This window comes from Gymnoscopelus braueri (assembly GCF_963280865.1).
Source record: "Gymnoscopelus braueri genome assembly, chromosome: 14".
NCBI lineage: Eukaryota > Metazoa > Chordata > Actinopteri > Myctophiformes > Myctophidae > Gymnoscopelus > Gymnoscopelus braueri.
In genome coordinates this window covers 30460255-30478478 of record NC_137619.1, presented here as the reverse complement: position 1 = coordinate 30478478, position 18224 = coordinate 30460255, and the positions used below count along the sequence as shown (strand labels likewise).

Genomic DNA, 18224 nt, shown 5'->3' with positions numbered 1-18224 from the left:
TAAGCGTTTATTGGTGCATTGGAAGCGGCACAAGAATACATCAAAGACAATGAGGCAAGTCACTAACTCATTTTCACTGCTTCATGCGAAAGCAGAACACAAGGATACACACTGACTTTGAGCTAAGCGTCTGTAGATTGCACCCATCTGTGTTTTTAAGCTTGTACAATATGCATCACTAAAGATACACTGTAGACCCCCTATCTCTCTCCTGTTTATCCAATTACAGCCCCATCTGCTTCTGTTGCATATTTGGCACAGTCTTTGTTTTGTTTTTTTCTGTTATTTATTTTCTGTCATCAAAAACCTCTTCTGTACTTTGTACTCAGACACAAAACATAAGCACTTGGACAACTGGCACATCATTATAATGATCAACAATGAAAAATAAAATAAACGGACAAGAGCACAGGTTGTATTGTAAATGTTTGCTGGTTTTGCTGGTGTGCGAGTCCCTCTATGCTTTATTTTCCATCCACACCCTGCCCACTCTGTGGGTAACATTCTAAGAGTTTGAATATAACCAACCTCATTATTTTAACAGTCTCTCCACATCATTCGAATGGCTTTGTCATCTCGGCGAATCAACAGTCTTTATATTATGTCCTTGGCTGAGGTGTCCCCCTCCCGACCACAGTCCCCCTGTCCACCCCACACTGGGGACAGTCTAAAAGCTTCCTGTAGGGGGCAGCAGCTCAGCAATCCTTCCTGGTCCTGACCGTCTTGCTGACATACTTGATAGGGATCCCCCAGCGTCTCATTAGATAGACATCAAACACGTAGGCCATGCCAGGCTCCAGGCCCCCGATCACAGCCGTGGTGACGGCCCGTCGAGGGTTCAGCTCCTGGAAATATTTACAGAGAACCCTCTCGGTGTCGGAGCGTGACTCAGGCCCCAGGCAGGGAGCGGTGGCGGCTCCCTCTGTGCCTCCTTCACCCCTCCCTACTTTACGGCGGTACACGCAGTACAGGCTCCGCTCCTCCGTGCCCATCCAGGCCAGGGTGACGCTGTTGCAGCTCCGCAGCCGGTTGAAAGACTTTATCTGCAGGGTGGAGGGCAGCGAGGGTACTCCTCTGCGGTGGTAGGCCGAGGAGGTCTGCATCTTGACCGAAGCCCTCAGAGACCCCTGCGAGGCCGGCTCTCCGGCCGCGGCGGTTCCTTCTCTCTCAAGGTGGATGAGGTAGGAAGGGCTGCCCTCGAGCCAGATCTGGGCTAGGTCTTCACCGACCGCCTGAGAGGTCACGACCTGACCTTTACTGGACACGGTGACTTTGAGCTTTCGACCCCCGCCGCAGCTCTGCAGGGTGAGCAGGCCACTCTGCTGCCAGCCCCGGGCGCGGAAGCTGAAGAACTGCTCAGAGTGAGAGCCGCGCTCGCTGAAGTTCACCCACCTCAGCTCGCCTTCCCTGAGCGCGGTGACGGCCGGACGGGCCTCCTCGTGGGTGTGAGCGAACGTCCCCGTGTACGCCGCGTTGGTTCCGTTCGGCCTGTCGATCACAAAGACGTCGAAATAGTACTGGGTGTCTGGGAGCAGCTCAGAGACGGTGCACACGCTGTCCGTCCCTCGACAAACACATTGCAGGTCGGTGTACTCGTCGACAGGGTCAGGGGTCGATGGATCCTGAGGCTCAGAGTACGTATCCCACTGCTTCCACCACCAGTCCTTAAGAATTGGCCACGCTGTCACTTTTCTCTGCTTCTCCTTCTTTTCCCGTTTGAGATCTTTCTGTTTCTTTTTGCTGATGCCCTCTCGGGCCGCGCAGAGACTCGGGTAGTTGTGCTTCGCGTTGACAAGGACACAGTACTCATAACTTTTAAGGGTGTGTGGGAGCTGGCTTAGGGAGGGACTAGGCGCCCAACTGAGGGTGACACTGGTCATCCCCACACCCAGGGTGTGAACTCTGGGGTCCGCTGGGAGCATCGGGAAGGCCCCTGAGGGCCCTGGGCCTTCATGAAGGTACACTGAAGCTTTGGTGTCCTGCTCCTTTGAGCGCAACCTCAGGATGTAGATGGAAGCAGGGGTGTAGGTAGGACCCATGTAGGTGTTCACAGCATTGCCCGTGTAGGCGTGTAGCTTTTGTTCATTCCCAGGTCCTCGCCACCAAACCTCTGGCATGCTCTTTTTCGTGTTCCCTGTGTGGAAAGAAAAACATATCAATAGTATGACTCATTTATGCAAATTGTCATTAATACATAACGAAACACCAGAATTAACATTTTAATAAGTAACAACGATGTCTTCTTGATTTCTGCCCAATGTCTGGTCAAGTAAACAAGCACATTTGTCAGTGCTAGTTGTTGAGGTTACTTAAAAAAAATAAAAATAAAGTTTTAAAATTAATTTCCAATTACATTTATTTCCCTTAAGCCCAGAAATCCTTCCTCAAATGAGACCAAATGTTACACAATCAAAGTGAATAATTCAGGCTGGCAACGGGGAACCTTGAGCCGAGGGTCTGAATGATTTATGTTTCACTTTATAACTTCATAACCATGTTTTTGCATAGTACTGTAGGGCTGGGCGATATGGACAAAATCAAACATGATATTTTTAGACCAAATACCTCGATATCAATACCTTGATGATGATAATATTGTACTGTGGAGATGATATCAATATCTTTTCATTTTAATGTATTTCTTCTAAAATAGCAAAAATAGCCGATCTATGTAACATTGTGAGCTTGTAGATCGGATATTTTCACTATTTCTGAAAATGTTTAAAAGTAGAAAATAAGGCTTGAGTGATTAAAACCAGGAAAAGCCAACCTCCCAGACAATATCTAGTCTAGTATCACAATATTGATATAATATTGATATATTATAATTTTCCCAGCCCTGCATTTAGCATACCCTGTTCAGTTGGCCAGAAGGTGCCTTTGCAAAGGAGTACTGGGTTTCCAAAATCTGTAGCAGAAATCTGATTCTTTTGTTTGTGTGAAGCAAACATTAAATAGACTTCAGATATGTCTGGCAATATTTAACTTTGCTTCTACAAAATGTAATGTACTATTTTGCCTGTGCAACAAATTAGAGACTATCATGCACTCTTTGTTTTTGGCATAGTACATTCCATGGTTTATTTATTTCAACATCCACATCTAGAATGGCTAGATTATTATGTACAGTATGCCACTGCCATTGTCTAGTAGGTACTTGACTTGACTATTATTCAAATCTAAAAAGTGCTCAGTATGACTCAGGTTGGATCAGTGCTAATCTCATTCAAATGGCAGTCATCATCTCCTTGTCTGTCAAACAGATAGCAGATGACATTTGGGAGAAAGGCATCTGCCTTGCTTTGAAGGAATTCCTTGTTTTTATCACTGATTTCTTTCTCAAAATGAGTGATGAAGAGATTTAGAGTGAATGGCTTTTCAAATACCTGGCTCTGCAGTAGAAATGTGCACTGTGAATCTTATTAGTTTAACTGATATTTGTGACAAAATAGTCATAAGTGACTTGCTTATTGACAACTTATTTGGCATTGCGAGAGTCATGACCCTAAGGGACTGTGTATCCACAGGTATGCGTTTTCTTGCCTGAGTTGCTGCATATTTCCGCTATGCTAAGTGTAGCTAGCAACACCTTCAGCGTAACAAGGAGCTGAGCATCTATTCTGAATAAAGAATGAAGAATAAGGTAAGATACAAATGAAAAAAATGGGTGAAGGTTGTTAGCCTGGCATGGTCAGGCTAACCACTCAAGACGCTAGAAGTTCTGTGGCCTTTTAGTTGGTGTGTTAACTCACACTGCAGAGTCTTGAGTGGTTTGTCCTTGAGGGTGCGGGCAGCCAGGCTCCATTCAATGGGAAGATCACATGGGCTGACAGTCACAGACACCATGGCTGCCTTCTTCTTGAGTGTGAAGTAAAGCCTTTGGAGAAAGACAGATAGCATTAATAAGTTCTTTGGTGTTTTTCACTGGGACTGTCAAAAAGATTATGTCTGATTTCCATTCAGTCGCAGAGGTGACACATGAAAGCACATCGCTGCCATTGAAAGCCATGTGACATTCTTTTGTTTTTATGATGCTTTTCAGATACTGTACGCTTTTGTGTGTGTGTGTGTGTTCACATTTTTGGGGTGTTTGTCAAATCTTTGTCTATTCTTCTCACCTAGAGTACATGCTGATCAGTCATTTGATAGCAGGCCAGGAGAGGTGACATGAATGTCAGATGATAAGGCTGCGCTAAGTCTTTCAGATGGTAGTCCATTTGCTGCAACTGTCTGAATTCGTGCTTTGCATAAAGAGACAATGATGACGTAGGACCCTCACTGTGATTTGATGATTCCGGGACCATACGCTGTTTGTTGATGCTGGATTTTAGATTTGCATAATAGATAGTAGTTCAAAGGCAAGAAAAGGACATTTGAAAGACACAGTGCTAGTATCTTATTTTTCTTGCCTATATCTCTCAAACAACCCCCATTCACCTAACGTAGATCTTATGATGACCTTCAGTCCACCGGGTTGAAACTCTAAATTAATGTCCTGAGGTGATTCACTTCCACAAACCATCATTTTGAATAGAATAACTGTCACACTCAAAGCAGAACAAATATGCTCAGCCCACATTTCCAACATAACAATTTGTTTCAGCCAGGCAGGCACAGCACACTCTTTATAAAAATTAATTAACCGCATATGATTCCCTAATAAATATCCATTTGTCTGTTCATGAACATCGTTACGCTTAATATTCTGCAGATGGCGTGTTTCCAAACAGATGTGTGACACTATCATTGTCAAGGGCACTTTGCAGATTATTTCATTAAATTAATAATTTCCGGTTGGTTTTCTCTGTATTATTTGCTGTCTGGTTCTGCATGACTGCGCTGGCGGATGGACCGCTGCACACAGGGAGATGTGTTTCCCAATTTACAGCTCCGAGTATCAGAGCGATAGCACTGGCACTGCTCACTTCGTTTAAAGCCAAGTGGGCTCAACTCCCCCCGACCTCCCCCTCTCTCACTGTCTCTCCTGTGGTCCTGGAAAGGACCACTGTCTCTGAAAAGATGATCAGAGAACGGTGATGGGGCAAGACCAAAGTTTTCACTTTCAATTCATCAGGGGCGGCGGTGGCTCAGGAGGTAGAGTAGTTGACGTCTTGCTATCTGAATGTTCCCTGGTTCCCAATCCCTGGATGCATGTCGAAGTGTCCTTGTGCAAGACACTTAACCCCTAATGCATGGGTGGGCAGCATTCTTTTCCAGAGGGCCATACTGACTTTGATAAAGTGAGCAAAGGGACGAAACGTGAAACACACATGCTGAATTATATTAAAACTGTATGAATTTCGTATACAAAATGTATGTGTCACTCTGGTGTACTCTGAGTTTATACTGAAAATATTACATAACCCTAACCCTAACTTTTGAATTAGCCTACTAATTTATGTCTTGCCAGTTGTCTTATATGCACCACTACATAGATCACTGACACCATTGCATTATGTTAAATATGGACTCTAGTCAGACTGTGTGCATTGAATAGTGTTTTGGAAAAAGGCAATTACATTACTGTCATTTAGCAATATATATAGGAATTCACCGTGTGACATTACATTAGACAAACATTTCCAAATCTCATTTCATTCCATCAACATTCCATTTCGTGATGTAGAACAGCAACTGGTCATGTGCAACTAGAATGAAAAATGAATGAGGACATTGATTCTTACTGATACCTCTCCCTGTGTTTTCTCCCCACCCTGCTCTTGTGTGCAGTAAGCCTACCTGCGGGTTCGTCCTTTGGGAAGGGGTATGGTCGTGACCCTCCCCTCTGGAAGCCATGCAGTGGGGCGAAGTGGCACCTCATTCTCAGGGGTCAGGGATGAATGTGCCTGGGGCCATGAGGTACCACAACATAGTGCCACGGCCACACTGAGACACCATGACAGGGGTCTCATCCTTCTTTCTCTCTTTCGTGGTCTCTCTCTCCCTCTTTCACTCTCTCTTACTTCCTCAGTCACTGCCTCTCCGATGTCGCCCAGACGCTGAAAGGGCAGGGAGGAAAGGTCAGGAACATCCATCAAACCACACCAGCAACATGCACGCACACATGCACGCACAGACAAACACAACGCACGCATGATTGCATGCACGCACACGCACACGCACACACACACGCACGCACGCACGCACGCACGCACGCACGCACGCACGCACGCACGCACGCACGCACGCACGCACGCACGCACGCACGCACGCACGCACGCACGCACGCACGCACGCACGCACGCACGCACGCGCATGCGTGCGCACATACGCAAACACACTCTCTCTCTCTCCCGCACACACACACACGCGCGCGCGCACACACACGCAATCTGTCACAGCCTAATTTCTACCTTAGCATTTAGAGACACTAAAGATATCTAGCAGCTGATAAATCATGGATATGAGGAAACATCTCACGCTACTCTGACCGAATTATTCATGCAGGGAGAAAGAAATTGCCATGCCGTATTACTCTGATCTGAATTGCCCAGCTTGACATTCACTGGACAAAAAAAGGAATCACCCATTGCACTACATTTCAAGTGGTTTGCTGGTATTACTCAGAAGTCGCTGTCTCTGAATTTTACATTTCGTTGGGTTGAAACCTTGCATGTCCAAAACTGTTACTTTTCAGGAAATGGAAAAAAGAACCTGTCTTCCAATGGATGTAGTTATTATTTAGTCACAAGCTCTTCTAAAAACCTTTCATTGGTTAGATAAAATATACAGTTTACAGATCGACTTATCCACTTTCAACCATTTTCAAAACTCTTTCAAAAATAGTGAAAATAGCCCATCTACAAACTCATAATGTGTTGCAATTTTCACTATTTTTCTATCTTTGTCATACGACAAAGTACAAAATAGGGCATTCGACGAAAAGTAATCATAACAAGATGAAACATACAGGTTTCTGTCAGACGGCGACAATTTCTATTTATAGTAATGCAAGTTCAAATGGGATGTTGTTTCCCGCAAAGCGAGTGGTCCTTTATCACAGGCGTTAGCAGCCTTGTTATCAGGGGAAAGTGATGCCAGCTTAATGTGGAGATGCACACAAACAACACCTGGAGGTGCCCCAGCGCAGCCTGTAATCTAATCACTGTACACAGATGCCGCGCTTGACAACAAGCTTCCACAGGAGCTTCCGATTAAGCCTGAGTAAAGCCCGTCGTGCGGTGACACTTTGTGAGCTTGTAGATCTGCTATGTTCGGTGCACGACACCCGTGTGCAACAGAAGTATAAATCAGGCTAATTCTCCCTCCTTTTTTTCGCTGTATACAAATGTGTCTCAGGCAAAAGGGTGACTAGTGTTAGAGCCCCTCCACTCTACATCACGCACGCACGCACACACGCACGTGCGCACACACACACACACACACACACACACACACACACACACACACACACACACACACACACACACACACACACACACACACTCATTTATATTTTGTAATGTACAGTATAAAAATGTCCTCCTATTTTCTTCCTTTCTTCTGTTGAATAACATGTGTGCGTGTGTGTGTCGTTTACCAGGTCGATTCACGGTTTATTGCAGCTCTCACACAGTTCTGTCTCTGGTCCCCAGAGAGAAGGCGCACTGGTTCAAAGTCACACAGCCTTCACAAACCCCGCCCCCACCCCCACCCCCAACTGCTTTAACAATGTCTATTTTTCCTTTCCCTTCTCAGAGCTGTGCCACCTGCATATCAGATGACAACCATGGTGCAGCGTGGGAGGGAGGGCAGCTAAAGGTACACATCTAAGTCTTTTGGGGGCTGAGGGAGAAGTGGAGATCCAAACCAAGTAGTGCACCTGCCCCCCTCCTCCCCTAAAAGTTGAAAAATGGAGATACAGGTTTTCTTCCCGACAGCAGCGATATAACGCTTTAACTTGGAGACGTGCAGCGTGAGGGAGTGAGAGATTGAGGAAAATTTGAAAAGGAGGAGAATGAGGGAGGAAGTGCGGGTTATGGAGAGGGAAGGAGGGAAGCGGGAGAGGAGGAGGTAGAGGATGGATGCTGGGGTAATGAGAGAGAAATTGGAGGAGGGATGATGCAAAGAGAATGTCAGAATGGAGGGATGGATTTATTGCCAAGCGACAGCAGGCGGTCACATGAAGTTGATTGCTGTTTACTTTAGACCCGTGCCCAATGGGTTCTAATGTGTCACACTGCACGCTCTCAGTCTCTGCTGTGCAATCTTTCAGCCCCTCTCTCTCTCACAGTCTCTTTTCTTTTTCTACCCCTATAACCCCCTTTTCCATTAATTCCATCTTGATAAAGACGTGGACACGAAAACGCTTGGCGGGCTTGTTTCTTCCAAATGCGCCTGATGCTGATTAAATATGTATAAGTCTCCTCAGCAAATTACGGCCAATTGAATTTTCATATGGCAAAAAAAGGCTTGGTCTCAGAGAGAGAGAGAGAGAGAGGAAGAAGGAGAGAGAGCAAGAAAACTTCTTAACTACCACCCTCTATAAATACATACACACTCCTCTGTAAACGCAGGAGCTCAGGACTTTGATGGTCGCCTCTCGCACATTCGCTACTCTCCTGTTCTGATTTAACTCCGCACATGTATCGCCTCTTCTCTCCATTCCCTAATGTTTGTCCTAGACTGTCAGCTGACTGGAGTTATTCTCCGTACTGTTTAAGTTCTTTTAATGAAAGACCCATTCCCTACCTCTTCGTGTCTCTCTCTCACCTAATTTGTATTTCATCTCACGACTAATGTTGATAGTTGAAAAGCGGCTATTTAAAGAAACTGACGTTCAACCAGCAACACAATCGTATGACAAGATATAAATTAGGCTGAACTGACACTCTTTCTCTCTGTCTACAATATGTAGCTCCTATACATTATTAGCCCGCCTCTTTATTTGCTAGCTGCTATAGGCTCAGTTTCCGAGGGACCAGCTCGCCACTGTGGGCTCTGGGTCCATGGGCATTGTGCTGGATATCTTCTATCTCCCCTGTGCACCAGCGGGAACCATCTGCCTTCTGTTATCTGTAGGCCATGGACAGATTAAATGGCATGGGGTGGTCCCTGCAGGAAGCAACATACCCTTGTCTTCTTCCCACATTCATCCATTCCTGGGTTACTATGGGCCATGCCATAAGGTTGGGGTTTATGTCGGCTGAGAGGAGGGGGAGCCTGACAGGATTTCAAGGTTTCTGCTCTGTTGCATGGAGATATCTGAACATATCAACCCTTCTTCTCACTCTGCCATCCCCTCCATCCGATCTCTCTTCATCTCTCTCTCTCTCTCTCCATCATTCTCCCCTGTTTGACAAATGTCAAGAATGGGGAAACCCCCTTCCCCTTTCTCTCTCTGTCCCTCTCATTCTTACTTTTATCTCCCTCCCTCCCTCCCTCCCTCTCTCTCTCTCTTCTCTTGCCATGTCCTGTGTTCCATCTCTCCACCTACCTCTCTCCATTGTCCCCTGTCTGACATTACCCTCACGACTTACTCTGTCTCTCTCTCTTTCTCTCTCTCTCTCTCTCTCTCTGTACATATGCACTCCACAATGATACTCTGCTGCTCAAAAGATGAAAGGGACAGACGGATAGACAGAATCAAATAAATTAAAAAGGTCACCAGAAGGAAATGCGGTGTTGTAATATGATGCAACGATAGCCAGATGTGAAAAGATTTTAGATAAGCTTCAAAAACACTGTACTGTACACTACAGCTCCAGAACGATAGGGGTCATAGTGTCACAGTGAACAGAGACTTGTAGGTGTTAATTGTCTTCCGGCATGGCGAGAGAGTATGTTTTACCCCCTGTCCGTCCGTCCGTCCGTGTCCATGTGTGTGTGTGTCCGTCTGTCACCAGCTAATCTCCGGCACCGTTGGCCCGGTCGCTCCGAAACTGTGCACACACACTCCCTGGATGCCAATTCAGAACTTCTGCCCCAAATGGGCCTGTTATAGCGCCACCAGGAGGCTGATTTGTGCAAAACCCATTTTTTTACATTACTTAATTTTATCCAAACGTCATGCAAATCAGTACACAGTATCACTATAGTCATGTGATCAACACGGATCTGTCCAATTTCCCATATTCCATCCTCATTGCCTAAGGTTGGCTTCCAAAGTTTGCAGGATTGGTCCGTTTTGAACAAAAAGCCTCAAAGTATACACACAGCTTGCGATTTCGGTGAAATTTCACACGCACATTCCCACTAGGCTGAGGAAGAAATGCCACCCTTCTCACATTGGCCTGTTATAGCGCCACCAGCAGGTCTAATTTAGCAAAACCAATTTTTGGAACAAAATGCCTCAAATCATGAATGCAGTGTCAATGCAAGAATAAATGGCACGGTTGGCACCCTTTTCACATTGGCCTATTATAGCGCCACCAGGAGGCCAGAATAACATACCTGACCTGGCGGAGACCTGTGCTCCGAGGAGCACTTTTTCTAGTTTGTTCTGTCTTTATGTCTGTTTAAAAAAGTGCTCAAAATCTTTCTCTCTCTCTCCCTCTCTCTCTCTCTGTCTCTCGCTCTCCCTCTCCCTCTATCTCTCTCTCTCTGTCTCTCTTTCTCTGTGCTGCTCCAGACACCATGGAAAAGGAACCGAGGTAGACAAGTAAGTTGCTGACTTGTTCATTCATTTGAAACATGAGACACACACACACACACACACACACACACACACACACACACACACACACACACACACACACACACACACACACACACACACACACACACACACACACACACACACACACACACACACACACACACACACACACACACACACACACACACACACACTCAACTGCAAGGGCAACAATATGCATGCACACAAGCATTGTATTGCGTCCCCTTACCTCCGTCAGCTTCTCTCTCTCTCTTCACTCTCTCTCCCTCTCTTTCGGCGTGAGGGACTGAGAGACTGAATGAAACGCTGGAGAGCAAGGATGGACGAGTGGAGGGATTTGATGTTGGAGAGGAGCAGGTTGTTATCGTCTGTCTCTGTTGCTCACCATGTCCCGTGGAGGGGTGTGACACTTCAGGTTGTCCCAGTGCCAACTCCCAGGTGTGAGGTTCCCCAGGGCAGGGGATAGTGAGCCTGAGCCGTCTCTCACTGTTTTCTCTCTCTTTTCTCTCTTTTCTCTCTCTCTCTCTTTTCTCTCTCTCTCTCTCTCTCTCTCTCTCTCTCTCTCTCTCTCTCTCTCTCTCTCTCTCTCTCTCTCCACACACACGTGGAGCCTTGCCCTGCTAAATGCTGGTTGAATGTCAGCCAGTGAATCCTCTTCTTTCTCCTCTCTCCTCTTCTCTTTCTTATCTCTCTTCCGCTCTCCTCTTTTTCCTCCCCCCTTCCTCCTCTTCTTTCACTTGTTTCTTCCTGTTTACCTCCTCAGGTACCGAGCGGAGCTCACTTGCAATGCAAATGGGCTCATGTGTGAGCCAAGCGTGGATGTTGATGTGTCTGTGCGCACAAGTGTGGGTGTTTGTGTGTGTGCAATCTGAGAGTGAGTGAGGGACTGAGTGAGTGAGTGAGTGATTGGGTGAGTGCGAGGGGGCTGACGGTGAGGTCGCAGAATGGGGGTGGTGATGACGAGAGAGAGGGAGGGGAGAAAGAAAGGGTTGTGTGTGTGTGTGTGTGTGTGTGTGTGTGTGTGTGTGTGTGTGTGTGTGTGTGTGTGTGTGTGTGTGGTGTGTGCGTGTGCGCTGGTGTGTGTGTGTGTGTAATCGTGAGCAGTGTTAGGGGAGGGGGGTAGTGATGGAAAGCTCACCTACATGAGCCATTCTCTGTCTGGGCTGATAAGGCGTGTTAGAGGAGGGTGGTGGGCCGCTGGCTGGAGGTTACGCTGTCTTTGTGCTCTGGTTATCTATTGTTTGATCAGGTGCCGGCAGAGCCTCCAAATTGACGATGAGCTTATAAAACATTACTACAAATTCCAAAAGCGGTTCCTTGGCTCTTTGTAGTGATGTACAGAACTCATGTTTTTTCTTTTCTTAACTTTAGCTTTTTTACAAAAGACAAAAAAATAATAATTGGCACCAAAACAAAGAAATGAAAAAATAGAAAAGAGAAAATGTTCCTAGGTGCAGAAATCGTTATTGGAGTGGCTTCGGTTTCATCACAGTGTCTCACTTTTTGGGCACAACACAAGGAACAGGATGCGTACTGAAAGAATGCCTCACATGTGGGACAGCCACATTGAGGGGCTTTGGGTCAAGTGTAGCTCTCATAGGACTCGGATGGTGTGTTTATGTGTGTGCTGGGGGGCGCATATTCATATTGCTGGCTCTCCAACCCCACCCAAGCCTTCTCTCATCTCCACACAATGGAAAGGCCTCATACCGTGCTCTTTCTCCTTGAGTCCTTTAATCAATATCATCAGGCAAATAAAAAAGAGGCCGGCCCTCATTGTTGCACTAACCCCCGCCCCCTCCTGGTCTCTATTCTGTGCCAGGGCCTTTTCTCACCCATTCACCAGGTACTTCAGTTTAGGGCTATTGAGGTCGCTCTGAATGGGACCCACTCCACCCAGAGGGAATATTGTCTGGCTGTACGCTAAAACCTGAGAGGACTACCTCTCCCCTCTCTCTCTCTCTCTCTCTCTCTCTCTCTCTCTCTCTCTCTCTCTCTCTCTCTCTCTTACACACACACACACACACACACACACACACACACACACACACACACACACACACACACACACACACACACATATTCTCTTTATCTCTCTCTCACACTCACTCACTGTCCCGTCTCTCAATTTTCAATTCAATTCAAAGGGGTTTTATTGGCATGGGAAACCTACGTTTACATCGCCAAAGCAAGTGTGAAATAAAACAGTGAAAACTAAGAAATGTTAAAAAAAAAATCTCTCCCTGTCTCTCTCCCGCTACGCCTCTCGCTCTCTCACCTCTGTCGGTCTCTCTGCATCCATCTCTCTCTCAGCATATAGTGAGAGAGAACTTTATTTACAGACTCTTGGTAAAATACTTTTGTCGGAATTATCAATAAAGCCTCGAAAGTGTTGACTCCTGCATTACAAAACAAGTCACTTGCACTACACAACTATGGTTCTTTAGGTAATGTTCGCCTACAGTCATTATAGGCAACCTGAACCTGAATCGTTTTTTAACTGCCGCAAAGGGACAGCATAAAGAGGAGTGCAATGCTCTTAAAGAGACATATTTGAACATGGTCTGAAGTAGAGTTTTCCAACAGCTTGAGCATTATGATATACGACGCTGCCAATACATGTCATCATCAGACATTTGATGTGTAATGAAGTGCCCTAGATATTTTGTTTTATTACAAACACATACCACTCACCCTGACTGAGAGTAATCTGGAATGTGGAGGACCCATATCGCCTTTTGTTCTACATGACAACACTAGCATTGTATGGTGCATCAATGCATCATATAGTATGACCCCAAAATCTGAGCATAATATTCAGTAGCTGTTGAAACCCAGCACTGCTATAGGAAAGAAAATATATCCAGATCGTCGGTATACGTAAGTCGGTTTACCAAGGCATTACTGCTCATAACCAGTTTTGCAGCCTTAGTTGGTCTGATAAAACATTCATGTATACGTTAAAGAGTTCTGGAGAAAGTGGCACCCTGTCATACTGCATTACCAACACTGAAGGAAGCGGAAACACTATTGCCCCATTTGACCTGCATAGTCTGGTTGGCATACCAGTATGTCAGGATTTTTTGAGCGGTGTAACCGCTCCTATAAGAGGGTTTAGGACCCATCCGTGGCGAAAGTTTTTCTTTCCGTCGTGAAAATGTGTCTTTCGCTGTGACGCCCTGCTGTGGAAAACACGCCCATAGGCTAAGCTCTGCAGGACGTGCTGTGATTGGCTAGCGAGACGCATGATGAAATTAACTTTAAACTTCGCAGACGCGCTGTGATTGGCTAGCAAGACGCATGATGAAATTAATAATAATGTAAAAAATGTAAGCACGTCCGAGATGCATGATGACATTAATAACTCATAAATAGCACCGCTCACTTCACACTGGGTGTGATTTTTATCATGCTGTCAGGCATTATTCAATTTCAGAAACAACTTTTGGTGATTAACTGAGTCAGAACTGAAGCCTTCGCTAGAGACTTCAATCAAACCAATTAGAACTGAGGAGTTTTGTCTTTTTCGACGTTTCAGCTACTTCTTCCAAGGCATAGATAGAAATTGGTGCTATGCCTAACCTTGAAGCCAAACTAGTTGTCTGTGGTACCAATTCACATAGATCTTGTCAAATCCTTTCCAGGACTTTAGATATTGTCCTAGGACCTAGGTAATGAGGGATATTGATGAATGTATAAATTGAGACCAAATCTGTTCCTCTCTTTCAAGTGAGGAGCCTCTCGCTGGTTGTAAACTCCCTTTCAAAGCCATCAGCGTCGCGCTCTCTCTCTCTCTCTCTCTCTCTCTCTCTCTCTCTCTCTCTCTCTCTCTCTCTCTCCCTCTCTTTCTCTCTCTCTCTCCCTCTCTCTCTCACTCACTGGCCCACTTTAAAATCCCTCTGAAGTTCTAAAAATTGACAATCTGGCTGGGCATGATACGGCTGTTGCTTTTGAAGACTAGATGATGATTAACCTTATGAAGGCTATTCCCGGTGTACTATACTGCATATTATGTGCTTAGTTTGATCAATTTTTATACCATTGCTTAGAAAGGATTAACACACTTTTGAGTCCTGATTGTGCAAGCGAAGACGTGGCACATCATTTGCTGTATTCATGGGTCTTTAGACATCTGTTGGAAATCTTGTCCTGGCACCGGATCACACGCACGCACTCACACGCACACACACACACACACACACACACACACACACACACACACACACACACACACACACACACACACGTGCACGCACGGATGCACGCACGCACGCGCACACACACACACACACACACACTCACTCACATACGCTCACAAACCACAAACACACACAGAGATACAATACAGGTCGCCTCTCGTGTTATCTGTGCCATCAGTATTGGCCTTAATATTTCTTTTGATCTCACAAACACACCCCCACCCCCCTCCCACCCTCTGTGTTACCATTTAATAATTAATCTACAAACAAGTCGCTGGACAAACTCCATCCGCCAAGAGAGCGACAGAGAGCGGGAGTAAGATTTTCACTGGCATATATAATTGCATGAAAAGAAACCACAAAACTGCCGCCCCTGCATCCATTATTGATGTCTGCTTACGAGCCATGCATAATGCAAGAGGCTGTCTTTATGATGGTCATGTATTAAATATCATGTTTTTGGGTTGGGGGGGGGGGGGCTCCGGTGAATGAAACGTTAATGTTTTTTTTTCACCGAAGAAGCAACAATGCTTCTTCGGTGACGGGGTGGGAAGTGTTTAGTCGGACATATACTTCAAAGTTCCAATACGGTGTTTTGTGAGCAAGACGGAGAAATTGTGATACACCAAGTAAAGAGACAAAAACATGTAAAATAAATCGTTAATGTAAATTTTCCTCTGAGAACATTTTTCTATGCATGAGAGAGATATATGGGGTGAGAGAGAGAGAGAGAGAGAGAGAGTGCTCTAGCTGGCGATGGGTTACAAGAATCTTTATTTTTAACAACATATCATCACCAGCCGCCCATCTGCTCCTGTGCTGGCAGCAGAGGATCCCCTGGGACTGTGTGTGTGTGTGTGTGTGTGTGTGTGTGTGTGTGTGTGTGTGTGTGTGTGTGTGTGTGTGTGTGTGTGTGCGTGTGCGTGTGCGTGTGCGTGTGCGTGCGTGTGCGTGTGCGTGTGCGTGTGCGTGTGCGTGTGCGTGTGCGTGTGCGTGTGTGTGTGTGTGTGTGTGTGTGTGTGTGCGTGTGCGTGTATGTGAGTGAGTGTATGATATAGAGACATGGAGGCACGCACCATCACAGAGAGGATCACCGATCAGGGGGGGGGGGTTGGACAAGGTTAGTGAGTGGGTGGTCATCGCCATCCAACCGAGCATGTGAGACTTGGGGGTGCGGGGGCATTTGAGACTCTCTCTCCGTGTGTGTGTGTGCGTGTGCGTGCGTGTGTGTGTAAGAGAGAGTGAGCGAGACAGTAAAATAATGCTGGTTCACAATAGATGAGGATTAGGCATTGGTGTTAACTGTCCCTCTCTGTTTGGACACTGGGTGGGGGTGGGTGGGATGGGGACTGTCGTCTCGAGGTAATGAGAGTGTGTGTGTGTGTGTGGGTGTTAGTGGGAGGAGGAGAAGCTTCAGGGTGGCCCGAGGAGTGACTGGTTTTATTTCCCCCCAGTTAAAAGCGACCGGTCCCCAGGGACTGAGGGAGTCATTGGGGAGTGATTGAGGAGGGGGGTTTGGTGGTGCTGCTGCCGCTACTGGTGGAGGTATTAATTGGGGTATGGATGGACTTTGCATTCAGGGCCCCTCTCCCACATGGAGAGGTGGTGGTGGGGGCATGGGTGAGACATCTCATGATCATTGCCGATTGCTCATCGTTGTAAACAAAATAATACAGTTTCATTATCCATGATCCATCCTCGTCATTACTTTGTATTCCTCTGCGATTCTGTCTGTTCTTCCTCACCTCGGTCTTCCCATGTCTCTCCATCTTTCTCTCTTCATGTTGCTATTTTCCTTGTTTCTTTTTCTAAGACGATGTACAGCCCTCCAGTGGTCCACTCCCCCTCTCCTGATCAGAAGCGATGAGCTCCAATCTGAGACGTTAACGAGAGGGAATGAAAATCTTGTTTTGGTACTTAGTGTGATCGTGCGCTTTTTTCTTTTCTGAGCCTGACACAGCGAGCGCTCCTCATTTGCCTCATGTCGGCAGTGTGTATCTGTATGGTGTTCAATATTGAACTAGCTTTCTCTCTCTGGCCCTTCTCTTTTTTCCTCGCCTTGTGCTCTCAGATCTCTTTCTGTCTCCCCGCATCCTCCAGGGCAGAAAAAGGGAAATGTGTAGGGTAATTAGTCCAGAGACACCAGTGGTACCAGAGAACTCACCTCAGGCCACGCAGGAATCCTTATTGATCATGGCATGCACACCAACACACACGCAGTCGCACGCACGCACACACACACACACACACACACACACACACACACACACACACACACACACACACACACACACACACACACACACACACACACACACACACACACACACACACACACACACACACACACAGCCACCTTAGCATGCACCAATACTTATACTGTATGCATATTCACCACACATACACACATACCCATATAAAAGAGTGTAGACATGGACCCAACAAACACTCAGTATTTCACTGTTTAGACACACATGCATACACACTCTTACATATAGACATACACACTCGCTCAAACAAATGCCAAACATGACCCAGTGAGGGTTGTATAAAGTACATTGTGCGTGATTACGGCACATGTGTGTGAAATGTGAAATGTCTGTGCACTTTTACAGTATCGCTTGAATCCGACAAGACTAGTTATCTCATGTTTCGTTCGCTTCACGTTCAGAGATGCTTATGAGATGCTCTCTGTAAAGAAAATGTTTCACAGCCTTGAAAACCTGCTGCCCCCCCATGTGTGTTCCCCCTCTCCTCGATTCATCCCACTTTCTCACTCATCCCTTCCCCCTCTCGCTCTCCATTCGCAGTCTTTCCTCCCTTATTTCTGATCCATTTTTCATGCATTACTTCATTACTCTCGACTCCCATTTACAGTGCATTACACCCACCCTCCTTTTTTCACAAACACACTTTCTGCTTCCATCTCTTTCCCCTCCCTCTCTCTCCATCACTCTATTCCAGTGCATTACCAGGGTCGTCCCCCGCCCCTGCTCATTCCCTTCTTGATTATCTCTCTATTTTTCTCCGGTCACGTCTCCGTGCACTGCGACCCCTCCCCTCTCCTTCCATGTCTGTTTGCCTGTATCTGCCCATCCATCTCTCCATCTATCTCCACCTCCCTTTTAATTGCTTGTCTGAGGCATGCTGGTCCTGTAATGTTGTCAATTGGTCCGTGCTCTTTCGCCACGCACGCACGCACGCATGCATGCACGCACGCATGTGCACACACACACACACACACACACACACACACACACACACACACACACACACACACACACACACACACACACACACACACACACACACACACACACACACACACACACACACACACACACACACACACACACACACACACAGAGACAGAGGACAACAAGTAACTGCAATTAATGACCGGGGGC

At 46.3% G+C, this 18224-nt stretch overlaps 1 protein-coding gene across 1 annotated transcript; it reads right to left on the bottom strand.

Moving 5' to 3' along the window:
• Positions 1-695: 695 nt before the first annotated feature.
• Positions 696-10968, bottom strand: ndnfl (neuron-derived neurotrophic factor, like; the record flags this gene model as incomplete). The annotated part of the gene is made up of 4 exons (XM_080449805.1): positions 10848-10968; positions 5740-5999; positions 3753-3877; positions 696-2134 (listed from the first exon to the last, which is right to left on the bottom strand). The coding sequence occupies exons 2-4, from the start codon at positions 5910-5912 to the stop codon at positions 696-698; spliced, it is 1737 nt and encodes a 578-aa protein (XP_080305931.1). The 5' UTR covers positions 5913-5999; positions 10848-10968.
• Positions 10969-18224: the final 7256 nt, after the last annotated feature.